This window comes from Myiozetetes cayanensis, unplaced genomic scaffold, assembly GCF_022539395.1.
Source record: "Myiozetetes cayanensis isolate MyiCay16 unplaced genomic scaffold, myiCay2020 scf22, whole genome shotgun sequence".
Taxonomy (NCBI): Eukaryota; Metazoa; Chordata; class Aves; order Passeriformes; family Tyrannidae; genus Myiozetetes; species Myiozetetes cayanensis.
In genome coordinates, this window is record NW_026087434.1 from 7,509,076 (window position 1) to 7,527,986 (window position 18,911).

The 18,911-nt window shown below is 53.1% G+C and overlaps 1 protein-coding gene across 1 annotated transcript in view; it reads left to right on the plus strand.

The window, feature by feature from the left end:
- Positions 1–11,627, plus strand: part of MGAT5B (alpha-1,6-mannosylglycoprotein 6-beta-N-acetylglucosaminyltransferase B) — a 62,700-nt gene extending 51,073 nt beyond the window's left edge. The window contains exons 12-17 of the mRNA XM_050319470.1: positions 315–470; positions 1,142–1,288; positions 2,838–2,954; positions 9,131–9,205; positions 9,649–9,923; positions 11,013–11,627. Coding sequence (XP_050175427.1) covers positions 315–470; positions 1,142–1,288; positions 2,838–2,954; positions 9,131–9,205; positions 9,649–9,923; positions 11,013–11,211 — 969 coding nt within the window. The 3' untranslated portion in view covers positions 11,212–11,627. The remainder of the gene's footprint in view (positions 1–314; positions 471–1,141; positions 1,289–2,837; positions 2,955–9,130; positions 9,206–9,648; positions 9,924–11,012) is intronic.
- Positions 11,628–18,911: the final 7,284 nt, after the last annotated feature.

An 18,911-nucleotide genomic window follows, 5' to 3' on the forward strand; every position in this document is an offset into this window, starting at 1 on the left:
AAGTCTTTAATTCAGCAGCTCCAGAGTGGAAGTTGCCCTTGGAGGTGGCAGGGAAGGCAGGAGCTCGAGGTGCCACTGTTCAGGGTGGTGGATCCTGCACTCATCCTGGCTCTCTGGGAGCATAGGGAGGTCCAGGATGTGTTTCCAAGGAATGAGGAGGGGAGGGTGTGGATTTTGCTCTGCTGTGGGTTTACCTGAAGCATCACAGGTGCTCTGGAAACAGCAGTGTGAGAGTTAAATCTCCCCCCACAACCGCGGTGCAGTAGGTCAGGCCCGTCTTCTGGTGCAGTTCACCCCTCTGCCTTCCTCCCCAGGGCAAGGAGAAGTTCCTGGCCATTCTCAACAAGTACATGGAGATCCACGGCACCGTTTATTACGAGACGCAGCGGCCGCCCGAGGTCCCGGCGTTTGTGAAGAACCACGGGCTGCTCCCACAGCACGAGTTCCAGCAGCTGCTGAGGAAGGCGAAGGTGGGGGAGAGTCAGCTGGGGCATCCCAGGACCCTGCTCCCCGCCCCCATTACCTGCCTTCCAGCCCTGTAGCTGGGATAATTAACTGTGAGCCTTTCAGCCCGGCTAATTAGCCAGGAACAGAGCAGAACTCATCCTTCCAGATCAAGATGTGTCTGATGAGTTTGTCCTTGCAGACTGTCCGCAGGCGGAGCACAAAGTTTCCCGATTAATTCGTTTATTGCTAAATGGGAGTGTTGTTTTTTGGTTTTGGTTTTGTTTTTTTTTTTTTCCCCACCATATAGCTGTGATAAAAATAAACGGGTTTCTCAGAGGGAATGTGTGGGTGCAGGCACATCCCGGTCGCCTTCAGCTGGTGCCTGAGGGGAATATTCTTGATTCACCAGCCCAAACAGCCTTGGCAAAGGAATGTTGCTCCATACAGAGGCAATCTGGTGGTTGTGACCACCATGGGGGAACTTGCAGCTCCTGGACACCCCATGGCCATGTACATCTAAGCTGTAGAGCAGGGGGAGTTTTGAGCACATGTGAGCTGTGGGGCGTTGAACTCCTTTAGAGGCTTGGTGTGCAGGGGCACAGCAGCAGAGGGGGGTGCTGGTGGGTTATTTGGGAGACTTCCCTGTGGGGTCAGCCATGTCCACTCACCAGCCCGTGGTTTTTCTCCCTGGCAGCTCTTCATTGGCTTTGGGTTCCCCTACGAGGGTCCTGCCCCGCTGGAGGCCATCGCCAACGGCTGCGTTTTCCTGCAGGCGCGGTTCAACCCCCCGCACAGCTCCCTCAACCACGAGTTCTTCCGCGGCAAACCCACGTCCAGAGAGGCAAGTGTGGCAGCAGGAGAGTGGATGGGGTGGGATGGATGGAGCCACCCCCTTTGCACCAGGGTTTGGGCCAGCCTGGGGAAGAGCAGTTGCTAAACTGAGATTCTTTTGGGATTTTTTTTGGCGAGATTTCCTCCAAGTGCACATGTGCAGATACCTGCAGGTGGGGTCCCCTCACCTGTCGTCACATCATCTCCATCCAGAGCACTTGGATGCAAGGGGCTCTGCTGTGGTTTTGGGGTTTCCAAGGAAAAGGTGGTGCAGGAGCCTTCTGCAGACCCCAAACCCCAACTCCTTCCCCACCAACCCAGATCCACGCACACCTCACACCCTTCTCCCAAACCTGGGCAATGCTCCCTGTTCATCCCTTTGTCCACAGGGAGGGGACAGCAAGACCTCCATGTTTTTGCAGGGGTATAAAATCCCTCCCAGGCTTGCTCGTCACAGGGAATTCAATCTAAGTAGAGCAGGAACTCTTTAAAAGTTAAAGGCTTGAGAAAATTGCCTCTTTTATTATTAATAAAGTGGATAAAGCAGTGCAGTGCTCAGGGAGCGAGCTGGGGGACCAGGCAGCTCAGCCCTGCCACAGCCCTGCTTGCCAGCACCACCATGGGGTGGGGAGCACTGGGCTGTCCTGGCCCCCCATGTCTGCCCCGTGAACCCCCTGAATTAGCTGCTGGTGTTATCACCCATCCCAGTGGGTGCTGTGGTTGTGCTTCAGCCTGGAGCTGGGGTGGCAGCCAGGGGCGAGGGCTGTGAAGTGCCTCAGGGTGTTTGTCTGCCGGAGGGGAAGGAGGAGATCAGTCTGTCAGGAAGGAAATGAGAAAGGACAGCAAGCTGGAGAATAAAACACAGAGCGTGCCCTGCTCTCCTCCTCCAGCTGCCAGGGGTTCAGGCCCCTCTGCCATGTTTCATGGTGCCCCCAAAATACCTCCTGTGATCAACAGCCTCTCTCTTCCCTTCCCAGAGGAGATCAGGGCTCTGGCTGCCTCACAGCCATGTGGAGCTGAAAAAAAAGTGGTAGATCACCAAAATCACCTGGCTTTGGGGTACCAGCCTGGGGGCTGCCTGTGGAATCAGGGCAATGTGGCTTCCAGCACTGCTTTCTCCCAGTGCCAGACTTTCCCAGCCTTCAGTGGTGGTGGATTTTCTCTCTGCCTTGTTTCTGGAGCTGGCAAACCTGGGAGACATGGTGCCTTCACACACCTTTCCTGCTTTGGTCTGTTTTTGCCATCCAGACCCACAGATGGCTCAGGTCAAAGTTAAATTGAGCTTTTATTATAGAGATATTCAGGGCTGTGGAGGGATTTCAGTGTTGTTGGGAATGGGGCATCCCAACCCAGTGGGAATTTTAGTACATCAGCCTGAGGTCGGGGGGGCAGCTGGGTTCAGAGGAAACCTTTTTGCAGCAGCACCTCCCTGTGTGCAGTGAGTTAAAACTCAGTGTGTCCATGCCTGAATGATTGCTGCTCCTCTACCATCATGGCTGTGAATGGGACAGAGCAGCTGTTCCAGTAGGGATTGCAAAATTGACACTGCTGTGTTTTAGGTGTCCTCCCAACACCCCTATGCTGAAGACTTCATTGGGAAGCCACACGTGTGGACTGTTGACTACAATAACTCTGAGGAGTTTGAAGCTGCTGTCAAAACCATCATGAGAACCCAGGTATGACTCAGGGCAGGTGTTGGGGTGATCTCCCTGCTGCTGGGTTTGGACAGCAGCAGCAGTTGCTGGTGCCTGGCTCTCCCTCTCAGACATTAGTGGCTTTTCTTTCCTTTGGAATTATTTGCACGTGCTTCTCCTTTGGAATTATTTGCACATGCAAGGCAGAAAATCCTCCTCTCCTGCAGCCTCAGGGGGACATGTGCTTCCACCTTGCTTTGGTACCGAGTATTGTAGGCAATTCCCTGGGGCAGAGCTGTGCCTTTGAAGGATCTTCTGGGCAGAGCTGGAGCAAGGGGGAGCTGAAATAAGGCAGATGAGATTTGGGAGTAGGAGGCTGAGATTTCTAGAGATGTGCAGCAGTGCTGAGATCTGGTGTCATTCAAAGAAAAACCCAGAAAGCATCTCCCTGCAAGAATCCAGAGAGCTGCAGACCCCTGTGCCTGCCATTTCCTCATTTCACTGTTGATCATTAGTGTTCAGATGGAGCAAATCAGTAGGAATAACTTCAAGAGTTGCCTCTGTGAAGGATGAAGGGATGTAGGGAAGGGGGGAACGTGAGGACCCTCGGGGAAGGCAGCACTCCCGCTGCGCCCGCTCTGGAAACGCTCCCTCATGAATATTTACCTCCTGCCCTGTGGCAGGAGCCTTTCAAGTTGTCCAAATTATTAAAGTCAATTTTCCTGCAGGGGAGAAAAGTGCTGATAGCCATTTTGCTTGCAATTTGCTTCGCCTGGGATGAGCCCTCCCCTCGTGAGGACAGGGATGTGCTGTGAAACCAGGGCTCTGCCTGGGGCTGTGGGGGCTCAGGATTCGCAGTGCTGGGCAGGATGTGAGGGGGACAGGGGTGCTGCTGGTCAGAGAGGTGACATCCTAGCTTTTGTCTGCACTAGAGGTGGGTGTCTGTGACAGTTTGGGGGCTGTGTTCAGCTGCTGTGGCCATGCCATCAGCCTGGGTCTCTCACCTTATCACAGGCGATTGCCGCAGCTCTTCACCTCGCGCTCCTTTTCTCTACGAATTCGCGAAGGCAGAACAAACCTAACTTAGGAAAACAGTTGTTGTTTGGTGCATTCGTTCCTGTATCTCGATTAGAATTAAATTAAAAATAATTACATCCCTGCTGCTGTGCTGCTGGGCCAGCTGTCAGCGCTTGACCCTCCACCATCTGGGCTGGAGACGGCCCCGAAGCAAAGGCAGCGCTGTGGGCGGGCGGCCGAGAGCTGTTTTGGGAGAGAGAAGGAGGTTTTCAGCCTTTCCAGAAAAGAAGAAAGAAAATAGTGAAACCTGGTGCTGCCATGCTATTAAAATAATTAAAAAATGATTGGAGAATTAAGGAGAGGGCGGGGGGAAAGGGCTGTGCTGGCTCCTGAGCAGCTGCGCTGCGATGTCGACTGGATGTGCGCCAGGTCATTTAGGTGCTTAATGATAATGTCTGGTTAAAAATGAAAGAACTAGAAAGGACTTCAGGGAAGGATTTAGTGGTGTGATGGGAAGAGCTGATGTGGGGACCCACTGTGTCCATCACCAGGCACTCGCCAGAACATGCCATGCCCATCCCTCTTCAGCCCAAAAACAAGCTCTGTCTCAGCTCTTCTCCCCATTCCCACTCTTGGACTGAGGACCACCCTCCATCGCAGTCCCTTCCCACGAAGCATCCCAGATCCTGGAACTGCCATCAACAGCTGAAGGTCAAAGTCTTAAATTTGCCCCAAATGAATAAATCCAGTTGCTGACATCCCCCCTGCATTGTGACACACAGTCACTCTGGAGAGGAGTGATTCCTTCCCTCCAAGAAGCTAATCCCACAACTCACCTCTCTGGGGTTTTCAAAGACGTTGTATAAATCCTCCCAAAGCAGAGCAGGGAGTGAGTGTGAATAACTTACAGCAACCTCTTTCCCCCCCCCTGCTTTTTATCTTTCAAATAGAAAGGTCTGCTTTATTAGAGATGCTGTCAAGGCAATTAAGCCTAAATATTGACCTACCTTACAGGTTTAAAAGCCTTATTATGGGCTTTGGCTCCAGGAATCCCTGGGTATCTTGTCTTTAAAATACTGTTTGCTACAGCAGGAATTGAAAACAAGGGCATTAGCAGGAGGAACAGCAGAAAGCTGGTGGCTGGACAGTTTAGTGTTGCTGTTCCCAGCCAGGTATTGGAACTTGGAGAAATTATTTTACTGATTCCTTTTTTCCCCCCTGGAGGTTTTGTTCCCCTGGGGTTTTGTTATTGGAATATCTAACAAATTTGTCTGTGTTTCAGAATAACCACTGTCAATTTATTTTTTCTTTTCTGTCAAAACATTTCATTTCAAAATTACTGGAATGAAATACTATGGTTTTGTTTCCCATCTGCCTGCCTTTGTTTGGAAATACCCTGCCAATTTATTGAAAGGAATGGTCGTATCCGAAATGATGCATTTCCCTTTGCTTCACCAACTCAGACAGATTGAACCTGAAACAAAACATTTTTCCCCTCCTTGATGGGTAGAAACACTGGAAAGTGAAAACTGACCTGAAATTGATTTTATTTAGTTTGTTGTTGTTGTTGTTGCATGGCTGAAAAATCGCCCCACAGCTGTGGTTTTGCATCTTCCAGGCCAAAACTCATTAAAACATTTTTGGGGGTATGGGCTGTTGTGGGAAGCTGTGAGATGATCTGCCATCAGCTTTTCCTGGTGGCAGTCGTGCTGGGTGCTGGGAACCAGAGTGCCAGGGACTGGGAACTGAGATGCTGAGTGCTGGGAGCCACTTTGGGAGCTGATTTCGTGAACCTGGCGGTAATTCTGATACGGTCAAGCTGACAACAGGCTCCTGGTTTGGTTCTGGGGGGCATTTGCTGATGCTCAGGAGTATTTTAGTGTGTTACCTGCGGCTGCCCCAGGCTGCCTGTGCTTCTGCAGTCGAGGTCACTGCTGGCAGGGCTGTACAGCACCCCAGTTGATCCTGCTGACACCCAGGGCTGCAGCTCGGGGTGGGATGTGCCATCCCACAGGTCCAGCCCTGCCCCAGCTCCTGCCGGGCTGGCAGAGCTTCCCGTGGTGTGTTTGTGCAAACAGAGCAGTTGGGACGCAGCTGGAATCCTTCACCAACCTAGTTTTGCCTGAAAGAAACTTCTTCCTTCTGGAGAGGGAGCTGAATCACGGCTTGGACGTGGCTTGGGTTTGCAATATGTGTTTTTTTTCCCCCCAGTAAACCCTTTGTGCTCCCCTCTCTTGTCCTTTCAGAGGTGGCACCCGCTCAGGGTCACCCTGCAACTGCTGGGGAAGGCTTTTGGCAAGCTGTGCCCCTGCCATTCATCCCACTTGGAGCAGTTCTGGGTTTCCCTGGTGGCTTGCATCCCTGACCTATTTATAAGGAAAATTGAAAACGTGGAAGCACCAAACCCCCTCTACGCCAGAGATCAAATCCTGGCACGGTGACATGGGGCACAGAGACAAATTGTGTCCCCCTGGGAAAGGTGATGCTGGGAGGTTGTCCCAGTGATGGATCATGGCTGTTATCCACAGGTCACAGGCTGGGGAAGGAGAGGGGTTTGCAAGCACCACCATTTTCTGGGCCTTCAGCTTTTTCCACTGTCAGAAACAGTCCTCGCACAAGCAATTTAATAGACCCAATATTCTGGTGTAGTGAAGGGAGAAGGCTTCATTATATTAAAGTCAAACATACAGGACTATAATGGAAAATTATACATTTCAGACTATGCCTGAAAGAGCGGTGCATTAAACATCACAGCGAAAATAGCTGGTTAAAATGTTCCAGCCTGCTGTTACGTGCCAGCAGAGAATTGCATTATTTTTCTACTTATTTGTCTGATGACGTTGGGATTTTTTCCTCCCATTTTTCCTTTTGAGTGAGGGAGACTTACTGCTCTCTTCCTGCTGGGGACTAGAAAACCAGAGCTCTCGTGGTGGTATCCCCATGGGACACCAGTAACTCCCTGTTTGGCTGATGGAGAGTGCTGGGGCTGGAAAGTTCTGGCTCTGTGTTCCTCACCTGGGGCAAAGGGTGGCAAAGTCCATCTTCACCAACCCCTCCACTGGTGTGGTGTCCTGTGCATTGTTCTGCCAGGCACTGGTCTCCACCTCAGAATCCCCCACTTCCCCCCTTCCAGGGCTCTGGTGACATCCTGAGCTCCCAACACAGGGAATGCCATTAAGGATGTGGCTGTCAAGAGGAGGCCAAGCCTGTCAGATTTTAATTAAAAAATTATCTTCTCAAAATTGGCATTTTCTATCAGCCCTGGATGCACGAGCTGAATCCTGATGAGACCAGGAGAGGGGACTAATGGGGAGCGAGAGGCTTTGGGGGAGAGAGGCTGGAGGAGCAGGGGCTGCAGAGGACTCTGCCCCCAGCCTCCTGCTGCCCTTGGACCCCACAGGGCCCGTGGGAGTCTGTGGGAAGAGGGGATCACATGTGGAGCATCACCTCTGCAGGCACGAGGAGGTTTCCTGCCTCCATCCTGCAGTGATGTGCTGCGTCGCCCTGGGTACCACAGTGGTGTTTTGGGGGAATAAGCTGATTTTTGGAGTTATATCTGCTCTGTGCCTGGCAAAGCAGGGCCCTGGGAGAAGCCCCCCAGTGTTGCAGCCATGAAAGCAGCGCTGAGATGAGACTGAGCACTGGTGATGCTGAGCAAGGGGTGGGCTGTCTCCCCCAGCCTGGCTCTGTGCAACTGAGACGGGCAGTTTTGCTTTGCTTTTTTTTTTTTTGAGGACTCTGCCCCAGTTAAGTGAGAGCCCATCAGGAATTCAGAGGCAGGATTGGTGCCTGTCACTGTGTCAGCTCTGATTAGTGTGCACATCTGTAATTAGGCAGAGCAGCTGTGATTTCCAGCCTGGCTGAGATCTCAGGTGGGATATTTATGGCAGGGAGATGCTTAGAGGGTTCTCAGCAGACTGAGCCTTTGAGCTCGGGTTTGACGGGTACTTCAAAAGGAAATAGCTATTTTGGAGGTGCAGAGCTCAGAAAATATAAGCAGCAGTGTTTTCTGGATTAATTATCTTTGGAGTGGTTTTGCTTATGATCCTTTTGCATGAAGCTCTGCAGAGATGCACGGAGGAAAGGGGGGCTCACAGGACCAGCTCCTTCCATGCCCCAACATCCTGCAGCTCATGTAACATCTCTGGAAAAATAAGGGAGCATGGGAAAATATGTCTTCCCAGGGCAGAAGGTTTCTTAAAAATTAATTTGTTCCAGAGGGAAGTGGGGCATCAGTGACACAGTCCTTGTGGCAGTGCTCTTCCCATGGGGGAAAATCAGTCTGGACCTCGGGGCAATGGCAGCAGCGTTTCATAACCCACACTAAAAATACTCCGTGGTTTAAGCACTGGTGACTCTGTAAATAGCATTTATCAACGTGGAGGTGCAGTGACAGCACCGACATCCACGTGGGCATCAGTGTTTGCTCCATCCTGGCATGCAGGTGGCTGCTGCCTCCCTACCCCATCCCAGCCCGTGCCAGCAGGGACTGGCAGAGATAGGGCTTCCACCCCATCACAGCCAGCTGTGCTGGGCAGCAAACCCTCAGCAGAGTGGCAATGGGAAAGAGAGATGTTTTTCCAGGTATTGTTCACAGCCAGTCCCAGCCCTGGGCTTTTCCCTGGCCTGGTTTGGGGGTTGGGAGTGCCAGGGCAGCGAAGCCTGGACTTTTCTCCCTGAGCAGGCTGAGCCGTGTTGAGGTCAGAGGAACAGAGGATGCTAAACCAGACCTGAGGCATCACTGGGATGCTGTTGCTCTGGATAAACTTGGCATCTTTACCAGTCCTACCAACTCCCCTGTATTTTAAAATTGCTCCCCCCTTGCCCCCAGTGCTGAGTGTTTCTTGGGCTGAAACAGTTCATACTTGAGTTCAACGTGACCTATTGCATGAAAACTGATTTGATTTGATATGATTTTATAACTTACCTTAAGTGGAGAAAAGGGAGACTGAAATGGAACAGTGACTTCATTTTCACCACTACACAGGTTGAACCCAAAGTACTCCTTCTCCCTCTTTCTCTAGTGCTTTAATGGCTTGTGAGGTTTCTCCAGCCATAGGATTCTTCCCTGCTTGCTTTATTGGACAGACATGAGCTGTGGGCTTCAGTGGGTGGGAGAGCCATGCCCAAGGCCACTGGGCTCAGGGGCAGGGCTAGGCTGTCCCTGCTTGCTGCCTGTGCTCTGCTCTTCTCCTTCACAGGTGGACCCTTACCTGCCTTATGAGTACACCTGTGAGGGGATGCTGGAGCGGATCCACGCCTACATTCAGCACCAGGTTGGAAGAGAATCCCTGTCCTTGCTGGGGAACCATCTCTGTACTCCTGGCCAACCTTCCCTCTTCTCCCTGGGGAACATCCCTGCCCTCCCATGGGCACTGTGCAGCCAGTGCCCTAATTGCAGAAAGCACCCAGGAGATGGAGCTGGGGGAGGTTTGTCATGAACCAAAGATGCTGGGGGTTGGTGGAGGATACCTGGGGGTGTTGGGGCTGGGTCAGGGCCTCTCTGCTGCAGAGAACAAGGCAGCATTAGGATAAGAGGTGTCCAATGTGTTTATCCCCCATAGCAGGAGATGCCATCTATGCACGCAGGTGACCTCAATCTGATAAGCAAACTCATCATCCCCAGTGTCCTCCTGTCCTGCCAGCAGGCTCCCTTCCCCTTCCTTACCATCTCTCCCTGTCCCTCAGCTCACTGACCCATTGTCTTCTCTCCCACTAGGATTTCTGCACCATGTCATCTCCTCCTCTGCCTCCCAAGACCAAGAGTCCTGCTATGCAAAGCCCTCCGAGCCCGCTGGTGCTGTCCCCCAACGCCACTCACCTGGTGTGGTCGCCCAGCGCCAGCCGGGACCCCCAGGCCTGGCCCCCCGTGGACTCCCTGCAGGTGTGGGTGTCGGAGAGCCAGCACACCTGCACCGAGACGTGTCGGCGGCACGGGCTGGTCTGCGAGCCCACCTTCTTCAGGTTCCTCAACAAGGAGGAGGTGTTTCTCCAGTGAGTTGTGACCTTCTCAGTGAATTTGGGGAGGGGGCCAACAGCCAGACAGTGTTCCCTTTGCTCCCTCCATCTCCACCACCCATTTTCCTCACGTGCCCTCTAATGGAATCCCATTGAGGTGCCTTCGTGCCCAAGGCACTGCAGGCTGGGAGTTGCTTGTCCAGCTTCACTTAACAACAGCCTTTCCAGGCCCGGTTCCGCCTCTCTCCCGCCCTATTCCTCTCCCCCTCCTCTGTGCTCTCTATGTTTCTCTCATTTTTAATGTCTCTCTCTGTAAAACTGCATTTTGAACACACAGCGGTAAAGTTTTAATAGCGTATAAATCTGCCACCGGGCTCTGTGCTGCTCTGTGGGCAATTAAAATGCGAGCCTTGCCGGTGCTGTCACACTGGTCAGGCAGGCGCTGCGCGTCCCACTGACATTTTTATATGATAAATTAGAGCTGGGACTTGGGTTTCACTCTCTCCCTTCCTTGTCCTCCTCCAGAACTTAAAATGAGCTGGCTTGGGGACTGAGCAGTTGAGAGGAGTTGGTGGGAGGGTGATGCCGGTGCTGCTGCTCCATCTGCATCTGGGAGGGGAGGGCTGTTGAGATCTGCACTGGGCACTTATGCTGCTCCTCGGGGCATTTGCTGATGCCCACCCCACTTTTCTGGCTAATCCCAGCTAGCAGGGCACATGTGGGCACCTACTGAGCTCCTGTCCAGTCCAGGGAATGTTAGCTGCTGTAGGTGGTGTCCTTGGAGAATGGACTGACCTGTTGGTCAGTGAGGGGCTATAAAAGAATAGTAGAATATCCCGAGTTGGAGGGGACCCACAAAAATCAGTGAGTCCAACTCCTAAGATTTATGTGGGGTTTTATGGGTGATCCCGAGCCACCCACTGCTCACGCAAGGGTTGAGCTCCAAGGTCATCCTTTCCTGCGTGGTGACAAGCACTCAGTTTAGCCAAGGGGTGCCAAGCATAGATCAGCAAAGATCTGCCCCCACACTTCACAAAGGCACCTCCCTGGGAAGGACAAAATCCCTTCAGTGAACCCCCAGGCAGGCTCCTCACTGACCTGACCCACCTTTGTCCTCACTGCCAGGCTCAGCATCACCTGCGACAGCACCGAGTACGAGATGAACCATCTGTACCCCGCGGTGGCCGAGAACGTCCACGAGTGCTACCTCCAGAAGGAGCCTCTGCTCTTCAGCTGCGCTGGCTACAACACCAAGTACCGGCGCCTCTGCCCCTGCCGTGACTTCCAGCAAGGACAAGTGGCTCTGTGCCGGGACTGTTTGTGATGGGGGTGTCCCCACCGCGTTTGTGACGCGCACCGAGTGGCTTTTTCTCAAAGCTCTGCAGCGGCTGAGGAGGTGGGAAAGGTCCCTCCCAGGGCTGTCAGACTCTGGGGGTTGTTTTGTCCACCAGCCAACTGTGAATGACCATCTCCTGAACTTTGGTTTCATTTTCCTTCCCGAGGAGCATCGTCCCGACTGCATCCGAACCCACCTGGACCTGGTGGCGCTGGGATGGGGTGGTGGGGAGAGGGGCTGGGGACACCCTTCCCCTCCCTCTGGCAATGGGACAAGCCACCAGCAGACTGCAGTTTCAGGGTTTTCATCCTCTTCAAGCATCCTGAGTTGTTTTATTTATTGATTTATTTTTTTTTTTAACCCTCCCCCTGACAAGTGGTAAATTAAAGGGGAAGCAACACCCAGCCCTTCTGTGGGAGTTCTTGGGCAGAGCTGTGTTGGGGGGTTCACTGGGGGCTGCTGGTGCCTGCCATGAATGTGGAGCTGGGGAAGGACAAAGCCTGAGGACAGCAGCTGGGTTGGATGGACACAGGGGGTTGTGCACCCATGGGGCCCCCAGGAGGAGCCAGTGGGCACGGGGTGGCTCCCAGGCTGTCTGTGGGGAGTGAGGGATGGGATGGGCTCCTGGGAAGGATGCTGATCCCTAGGGTAGTGTTCTCAGCAGGGCAAAGGTGCCCAGAATGAGTACCCCCGCCCCTCAGGCTGCTCTTCACCCAGGCACAGAGCTGTAGGTCCCTTCAGGGATGATGGGAGGTGGTGGTGGGGACACAGGGGCTGCTTGGGGTTTGAATGAGCAGGCAGGGAAGAGGTTGTGCTGCAGCAACCAAAAGGAATTACCAGTGGGCAGCAACCAAGGGGAGAGGGAGCAGCTCAGCAGCTACAAAAGCAACATCGTGACTGTGCGCTCCAGATGTTGCCACCACAGGAAGCTCCAAGCAACCATCTTCCATGCATTGTCTTCACGTCTTCAGCTTTCCTTACTGCCATTCATCTCGCTTTGAGGGAGTTTTCCCTGCTGCCAGTGTTTCCCCTCCCAGCACGTCCCCTGGCTGGGTTGGTGCTGGCTGGGGTGACCTGCTTTGTTTTTGTAGGGTTGCTCAACAGAGCAGGGTGTTACTGCAAGGTTGGTGCTCAGCCCTCCTGTTGAGTGGAAGCGTTCCAGGGTGAGACTTCTGCATCCTGTAAAACACGTGGTGCAAAAGTTATGGGCTGGAAACTTCTTCCCACTCCTTCCCTGTGTGGGAGAGCTCCTGGCCCAGCTGGGGAGGGAGGCTGGTGGGGTGGCATCCTGTCCTGGCACTGTCACTGCAGGGTCCCAGGCCCTGGCAGGCTTGTCCCCCAGGGCTCCTGGTGGCTGATGGAGAGCAGTGGCACAGATGAGTGCACGAGGTCTTCCCCTGTGACCCAGCTGCTCGCTGGAGCTGGGCCAGGCAGCACTGGCACCTCCAGCCTCTCCTCTCCTCTCCGTGGCAGGGTTTGGGAGAACATCCCATCCCTTCAGCTGTGCTGCAGCATCAGGCACAGCCCCGCTCCTCTCACCATCTCCCTGCTCTGTCCCCAGTGAGGGTGACACCACGGAGTGCTCGTGTCCTCTGGGCATCCCGCTCTCTGAGCCTGCAGGCCTGGCCCAAATCCTGTGCTGGGTGAGGCAGGAGGTGGAGACACTGCCATTATCCCAGAGCAGTTTATCATCCCCAGCTCAAAGCTGCGTGGGCAGCCTCCATCCTGCCTCTGACGCCAGCCAAGGGGAAGGATTGATTAAGTAATTTCTGTGTCTTGCAGCCAGCGTGTGTCTAAATAAAAGCAGCGCAAACCTCTCTTAGCAGAGCTGAGCAGCAACACCTTTCTAGGCACCTCTCATCTCAGCCTCCAAGCATCCTCTGGCACAGACTCCTGCACCACCCACCCCGCCTGCTGCGAGTGCTGGGTGGGCAGGAGCCGGCCTGGGGGGCTTTGCCAGCAGGAGCCACCCGCAATTCACCTCCCAGGGTTGTGAGGACCAACTAAAACCTGGTTTTATAGGGGATCTAAGCAAGTTTTAAAGACCAAGAGGCTCGGGATGCCTCTGGAGGCAGCGCTTGTTCCACATGAGCTCCCCTGGCAGTTTTCTCCACCGTTTCTGCTCAGCTGCTTTTAAAATAGCCTTCACCTTTCGGCAGCCCAGCGCTGCCTCCCACCACAGAGAGTCCCAATTATCCCCTGGCAGGAGCATTTTTCTCCAAGCTGAAATAAAAGGCTGCTGGTTCACCTTAGCCACTGCCATGGGAAATAATGATCTGTCTGGAGCCTTGTTGGAGCTCAAGTCAGCCTGTAAATTTGGGTGATGGGGCTGAGAAAGGCTCTGGCATTGCATGTCGTGTCTCTGCCCCATCAGTGGGCACCGAGTCCTGGGCACCTTTTCCTGGGAAAAAGCCTCTCTTGTTGGTCCATCAGTGATGGCTCATGGATTCTGGATGGCACAGGGACTGGAGTGTGGGTGCTGGGGGCAGCCCCTCCTGCCTCATCCCACGTGGAGCCCCAGCTGGGAGCAGGGGGATGCCTTGGTCTGTAAAATCCCATGTAGGGGCAAGGTGGTGGCTGGACTGTTTCGGGAATGGCAGTGCTGGGTGTTAACACCATCTTTGGGTGCAGAATTGACACCAAAATGTTACATGGGGGTAGGTGTGTCAGGGCTGTGGGGCATTATTGGGTAATTATTGCTGTAAAAGAGAAGGGACTTGCTTGGAAATACTTTTCTCTACCTGTTTCTGGCCCTGGCTGTGCCTGAGCAATCCCTGGAGCATCCCACTGCCTTCCCAAGCTCTTTTCCAAGCAGGTCTCCAGCACTTGCCCTGGTCTCTGTGGCCAGGACATGTTTCCAGTTGGAAGGGAGACCTGAGGATACAAACATTAAATTCACAATTTATTAAGTAGGAGCACAAAAGAGACTTAAAGGGAAGCAGAGCCACTGTCGTGTGATTCTAATTCCCACAGCTAATTGCAAGGAATAAATCCCCAGCTGGGAGGGGGGGAAAAGGGGGAAATGTCAAAACTATGAATAAAACCAAACAATTACAAATTAAATGAGGAGCTGTCAGCTGCACCCTCCAGTGCTGGTGGATGGGACAGTTTCTTGAACAGCCAGTGCGTGGGGAGCTCCTGGGGTGTCCTTGGGGTGGGGGTTGGACCTTTTGATGGCATCTCTGGTGGCATCCAGGCAGCAGAACCTTCTAAAGATTTGCAGGGTTTGTTTTTTTTCTAACCTGTTTTCTGGCAGCTGTGAAACCAGGACAGGCGTGTCAAAAGACTTATATTGTTCTGGAAATCCATTTTCCTTACCTAGAAATGGAGCCAGGGGCAATTTTTTGTTTCTGAGCCTCGCTCTTCTTAGTAATTCCACTCAGAAATTCCTTTCTGGAGTTGGTTGGGTTTTTTTTTTTTTTTTAAATCCTGTTTTGAATGCTGATGGCATCAAAAGCTTCCTTTACCAGGGGAGCAGGGGGATTCTGATGGGAGGGCGGGTGTCCCCTCACAGCATCCTGCTGCCAGTTGTGCACCCCTCCCTGCACCGGCATCCTCCCCTGTGGAGTCAGCCCGGAGCAGCAATCTGGGCTGTAAATCACGGCCGGGGGAGGTAATAGCGCTGCTCGGCTCTTATCTGGGGCTTTATTAGGAAATCGTTAAAGTGGCTTTTCCCTCCTGATCCTCTGCTTATCAGCAGCCGGGTGAAATGGCAAAGCGCGTCCCCAGTGTGGACGGTCCAGGCAGGAGAAACCCATTTATTTCCCCTAACGGGTTTATCGGTAGATCAAGCAGGTGCTGAAGATGTAAGCACCGGCGGTTATTTCCCCAGGTGATGGATCTAGCTGCCACACAGCCTCCCGGAGCCAAAGCCTGCTGCCTGACAGGGAAGTCTGATGGACCCGTGGTCGGGACTGCTGGCTCATGCATTTCAAGGTCTTGCTTTAATTGAGTCCTGTCTCCCTGGTATCACACTTGTCTTTTTTTCTTTAATATTATTTTTTCCCCCTTTAGAAAGACTTCCCAAAATAAACTAATGCTTTTAATCTCCTGTCCTTTTCCCTCATCTCTTCCTCCCTTTGGCGAGGCCAGAGCCGTAAAGAACGTGAACAAATTGGAAATCTGTCCTCAGACTTATTGAGTGAAAAGAGCAGTGAAATCTTTTCTTTATTTTTCTTTTCTCCTTTTTTTTTTTTTTTTTTCTTTTTGTTTTGTCTGGTAGAAGAGACTTGGACTGGGGGTGAAACTCCCTTTCCGAGCTGTGGGGCTGAGCGTTCCCTTTTTTATCGGTGGTGCCCAGTGACACTCATTGTGGCTCGTTAGTGGAAAACCGTTAAAGCTCCGGATCGATGTTCTCTCGGGAGAGATAAGGCCCATTCAATATTATTCCTCAGGCAGGCAGAGAAATGCCAACGAGCCATCCACCAGCCAGGGCAGAACTGCTGAGGGTGCAGCTTCTCCCAGCTGGTGCCTGGGGCAGGGGGATGGGATGGGATGGGATGGGATGGGATGGGATGGGATGGGATGGGATGGGACATCCCCCAGGCCAGGGAGTGTGGAAGCTGAGCCAGCCCTCAGCATCCAGATCTTCTGGAAAGGGGGGGGAAATTAAAGCTTGGGAGGATGGGGAGAGGGCACACTGTTTTGGGGGGATTAGGTCCCTCTGTGGAGCTTGGCCTCTGCCAGGACCCCTTGGCACAGGTGCCACTTGCAAAGGACCTCAGGAGGGCAAAAATGGATGAGTAAAGTGCCCATTCCCCACAGCAGGGTGCTGGCTTTGGAATGCTGAAGGACAGGCTGCTGGTGGGGGGTTCAGCCCCTCTCCTCACCATCTCTCAGAGGGCTCCCACCACCTCTCACCCTCTGGAACTCGGCTCCCAGTAGAGACCAGTTAGAAGCAGGACAGAGGTTTGATTTCAGTGTTAGAGCGAGCTGCCAGAGGTATCAGCTTTTCCTCTAAATATAAACCAGAAAACAGGAAATAACGATCTGTCCTAATTTAGTTCCTTTCATCTAAGGATTCAAAGCATCTCACAGCATCACTAAGAAACAAGGGAAGGCTTCGCAACCTGCGTGGAAATGCAGCCACCTCAGAGGTTTGTGTGCAGCTTTTTGCTGAAGGTTGCATTGCATCCCCTCGCTCACCAGCCCCAGTTCCTTCCCAAATTCCCCCAGTTTCCTGTCACTGAGACCAGGACCTGGAAAGTCAGCCTGGGAATGGGTGATGTTCTTGCAGCTCGACACCGTGCACAGCTGGCTCAGTGCTGCCGAGCGTGGAGGAGTGTTTATTTAATCAATTAATTGAATTAATTAATTTTCAGGAGAGTGTTGAGAAAAATAATAGGAAGTGCCAGCAGCTCTGCCAGCTGTCTGGCTGTGCAGCAGTGGGAGCAGGGGTATGATCCATACATGTGGCTCAGGGGAACACAGCAAGCCTGGCCATGCAGTGCTGAGGAAAATGTGAATCACAGAATCATGGAATGGTTTGGGTTGGAAGGGACCTTTAAAGCTCGTCTAGTCATGGGCAGGGACACCTTCCACTAGACCAGGTTGCTCCAAGCCCTGGCCTTGAATGTTTCCAGGGATGGAGCAGCCACAGCTTCCCTCCATCACCAGCCCCTTGGTGCCTCAGCTCCAATGCAGCTCCAAGGAGGATGTTCTTTGGCTGTCCCCAAGCTCTTGCAACGTTTCTGTCCCTCTTGCAAAGGGTTTGGCTTTGAGGTCTAAGCCCCCCCTTGGTTCCTGTCCCCACACTTTCCCATCTCTGCATCTGGGTCAAGCCAGCAGTGGTGACTGGGTGCTGAGGTGGAGCCCAGCTGGCTGTCACTGGCAGTGCCATTGCACCCTGTGTGTCATCACACAGCACTGACAGGCCTCTGCCCTTCCAGCTGTGCCCAGGTGTGGCCAGGCAGGAACTGGGCTTGGGAGCAAGAAGTTCATAAAAGAAACGTGGGAGGCAACGGATTTCCACACTTAATTAACTCAACAAATTAATCCCAATTAGAAGCTGTAATTGGGATTAGAATGGTTAATCATCTTTCCCTCCAAGCCATAACTGCACTATCTGTCTTAACTGAGTTATAAAAGGGGAGGACGTGGAGTGACGTGTCCCTGACACAGGAGCTGCCACTCGGGCACACCCTGGAGGGAGGTTGGGTTGGGTCTGGTCCCCTTGACATGCTGCTCCCCAGGATGGGGGACAGGTGAGGGGACACCACTGTGTGACCCAGTGAACCCTTGTGACTGGATTGCATCATCACCACTTCTCAAAGAACACTGTGAATTCAGCTCCTGTTTGAGGGATCTCCTACCAGAAAACTAAACTGCAGGGAAACTTCATGACTTCTCCACTGCTGTTTTATGCTAAAAGGAGTCTGGCTGAAAACATCTGCTTGTTCTTCTTTTTCTGAGCACATTAACTAAGCAGTGTCCTCCCGTGATGGGTTGGTCTCAGCAGGAATGTGGAGCAGCCCTTTCCTCCTGCTCCACTCTTGGTCACATCTGTTGTCCCACTGATGCCAGTGGGCTCTGGACCCCACGGGTTCCAGTGGTAGCTCAGGACTATGTCCAGCCCTGGTTCCAAATTGTCCCTGCTTCCTTTCCTGCTCCTTAAAGCCCACCCATCAAAACCCCAACACCTCTTTCCTGCACCCCTCTTCTGCTCGTGGAAGCTTCCATCAGTGCTGTTACCTCGGGGAATTTGCTCCTGGAGCCATGGGATGAGAATCATGCCCAGAAGCTGTGACCCCCCCACCTGGGCACTGCGAAAGATGCTGCCAATGCCAGTTTGGCTGTGGATCCTTTCCTGCCCTACTGAGCACTGGCCAGGGGGCTGAAAGGTGAACTCTTGGAGAGGCTTCACCCCAAGAGCTGGCTCCCAGCATGGCCCAAGAGGGAATATTGGATTCCCAGTGTCCAGGATGCACCAAAGCAGTCAGGCAAAGCCCTATTAAACACCCCAGAGAGGACAAACTCACTGACGAAATCACTGCTGCCAATATTTAGCAGCGCAGAAAATACAGGATTATGCTCCTTACATTCGGCTCAGCATTATCCAAAGCTGCAGAGAACTTGTGCTCTGCTGATCCCGGGGTTATCTTCCATGAAAGCCTGTTCTGCTGCAGAGGGAGGGTGATGCTGTTGGCATCCTCCTCCTCCAGCCGCCCCGGCACAGCCGGTGCCTTCGCACCCGCCCACCTCCAGCTCCTCCACCTCCCACCAGAGGCTCCATGGGCTCCGAGGCTGCTATTTCCGTTGGGTGTTTTTGTTATGAGTGTTGTTGAACAGGAAAAATAAAAACCCGAGGCCCCTGGGAGGTATTTTTAGTCTCCTACCGGTGACGAGCTCAGAACCGTCACCAGGACGGTAAATTAAAATTAATCTGCATCTGCCCTGCGTCATTTTTTGCCAAGCTTGTCTCCCTCTGCTACCAGGGGGGATGGTTTTGCAACCCTCGGTTTGGGAGAGCGCCAAGTACCTGCCAGGCAGCCCCAGAACAGCAGTGGGGAACCGGCAGGGACGGGGTGAGGGCGGGCAGAGGGAAGAAAGTGGGATTCTCGTTGAGTTTGCAGGGAGCTTGTGCCTCATCTGGCTGCTCACCCATGGGTGCTGTCTGTGCAGGTGTAGGGAGCTGCACTGGTTGTACTGGTCTGCCTGCAGAACTGCTGGGGGAAACTGGGCAAGATGCT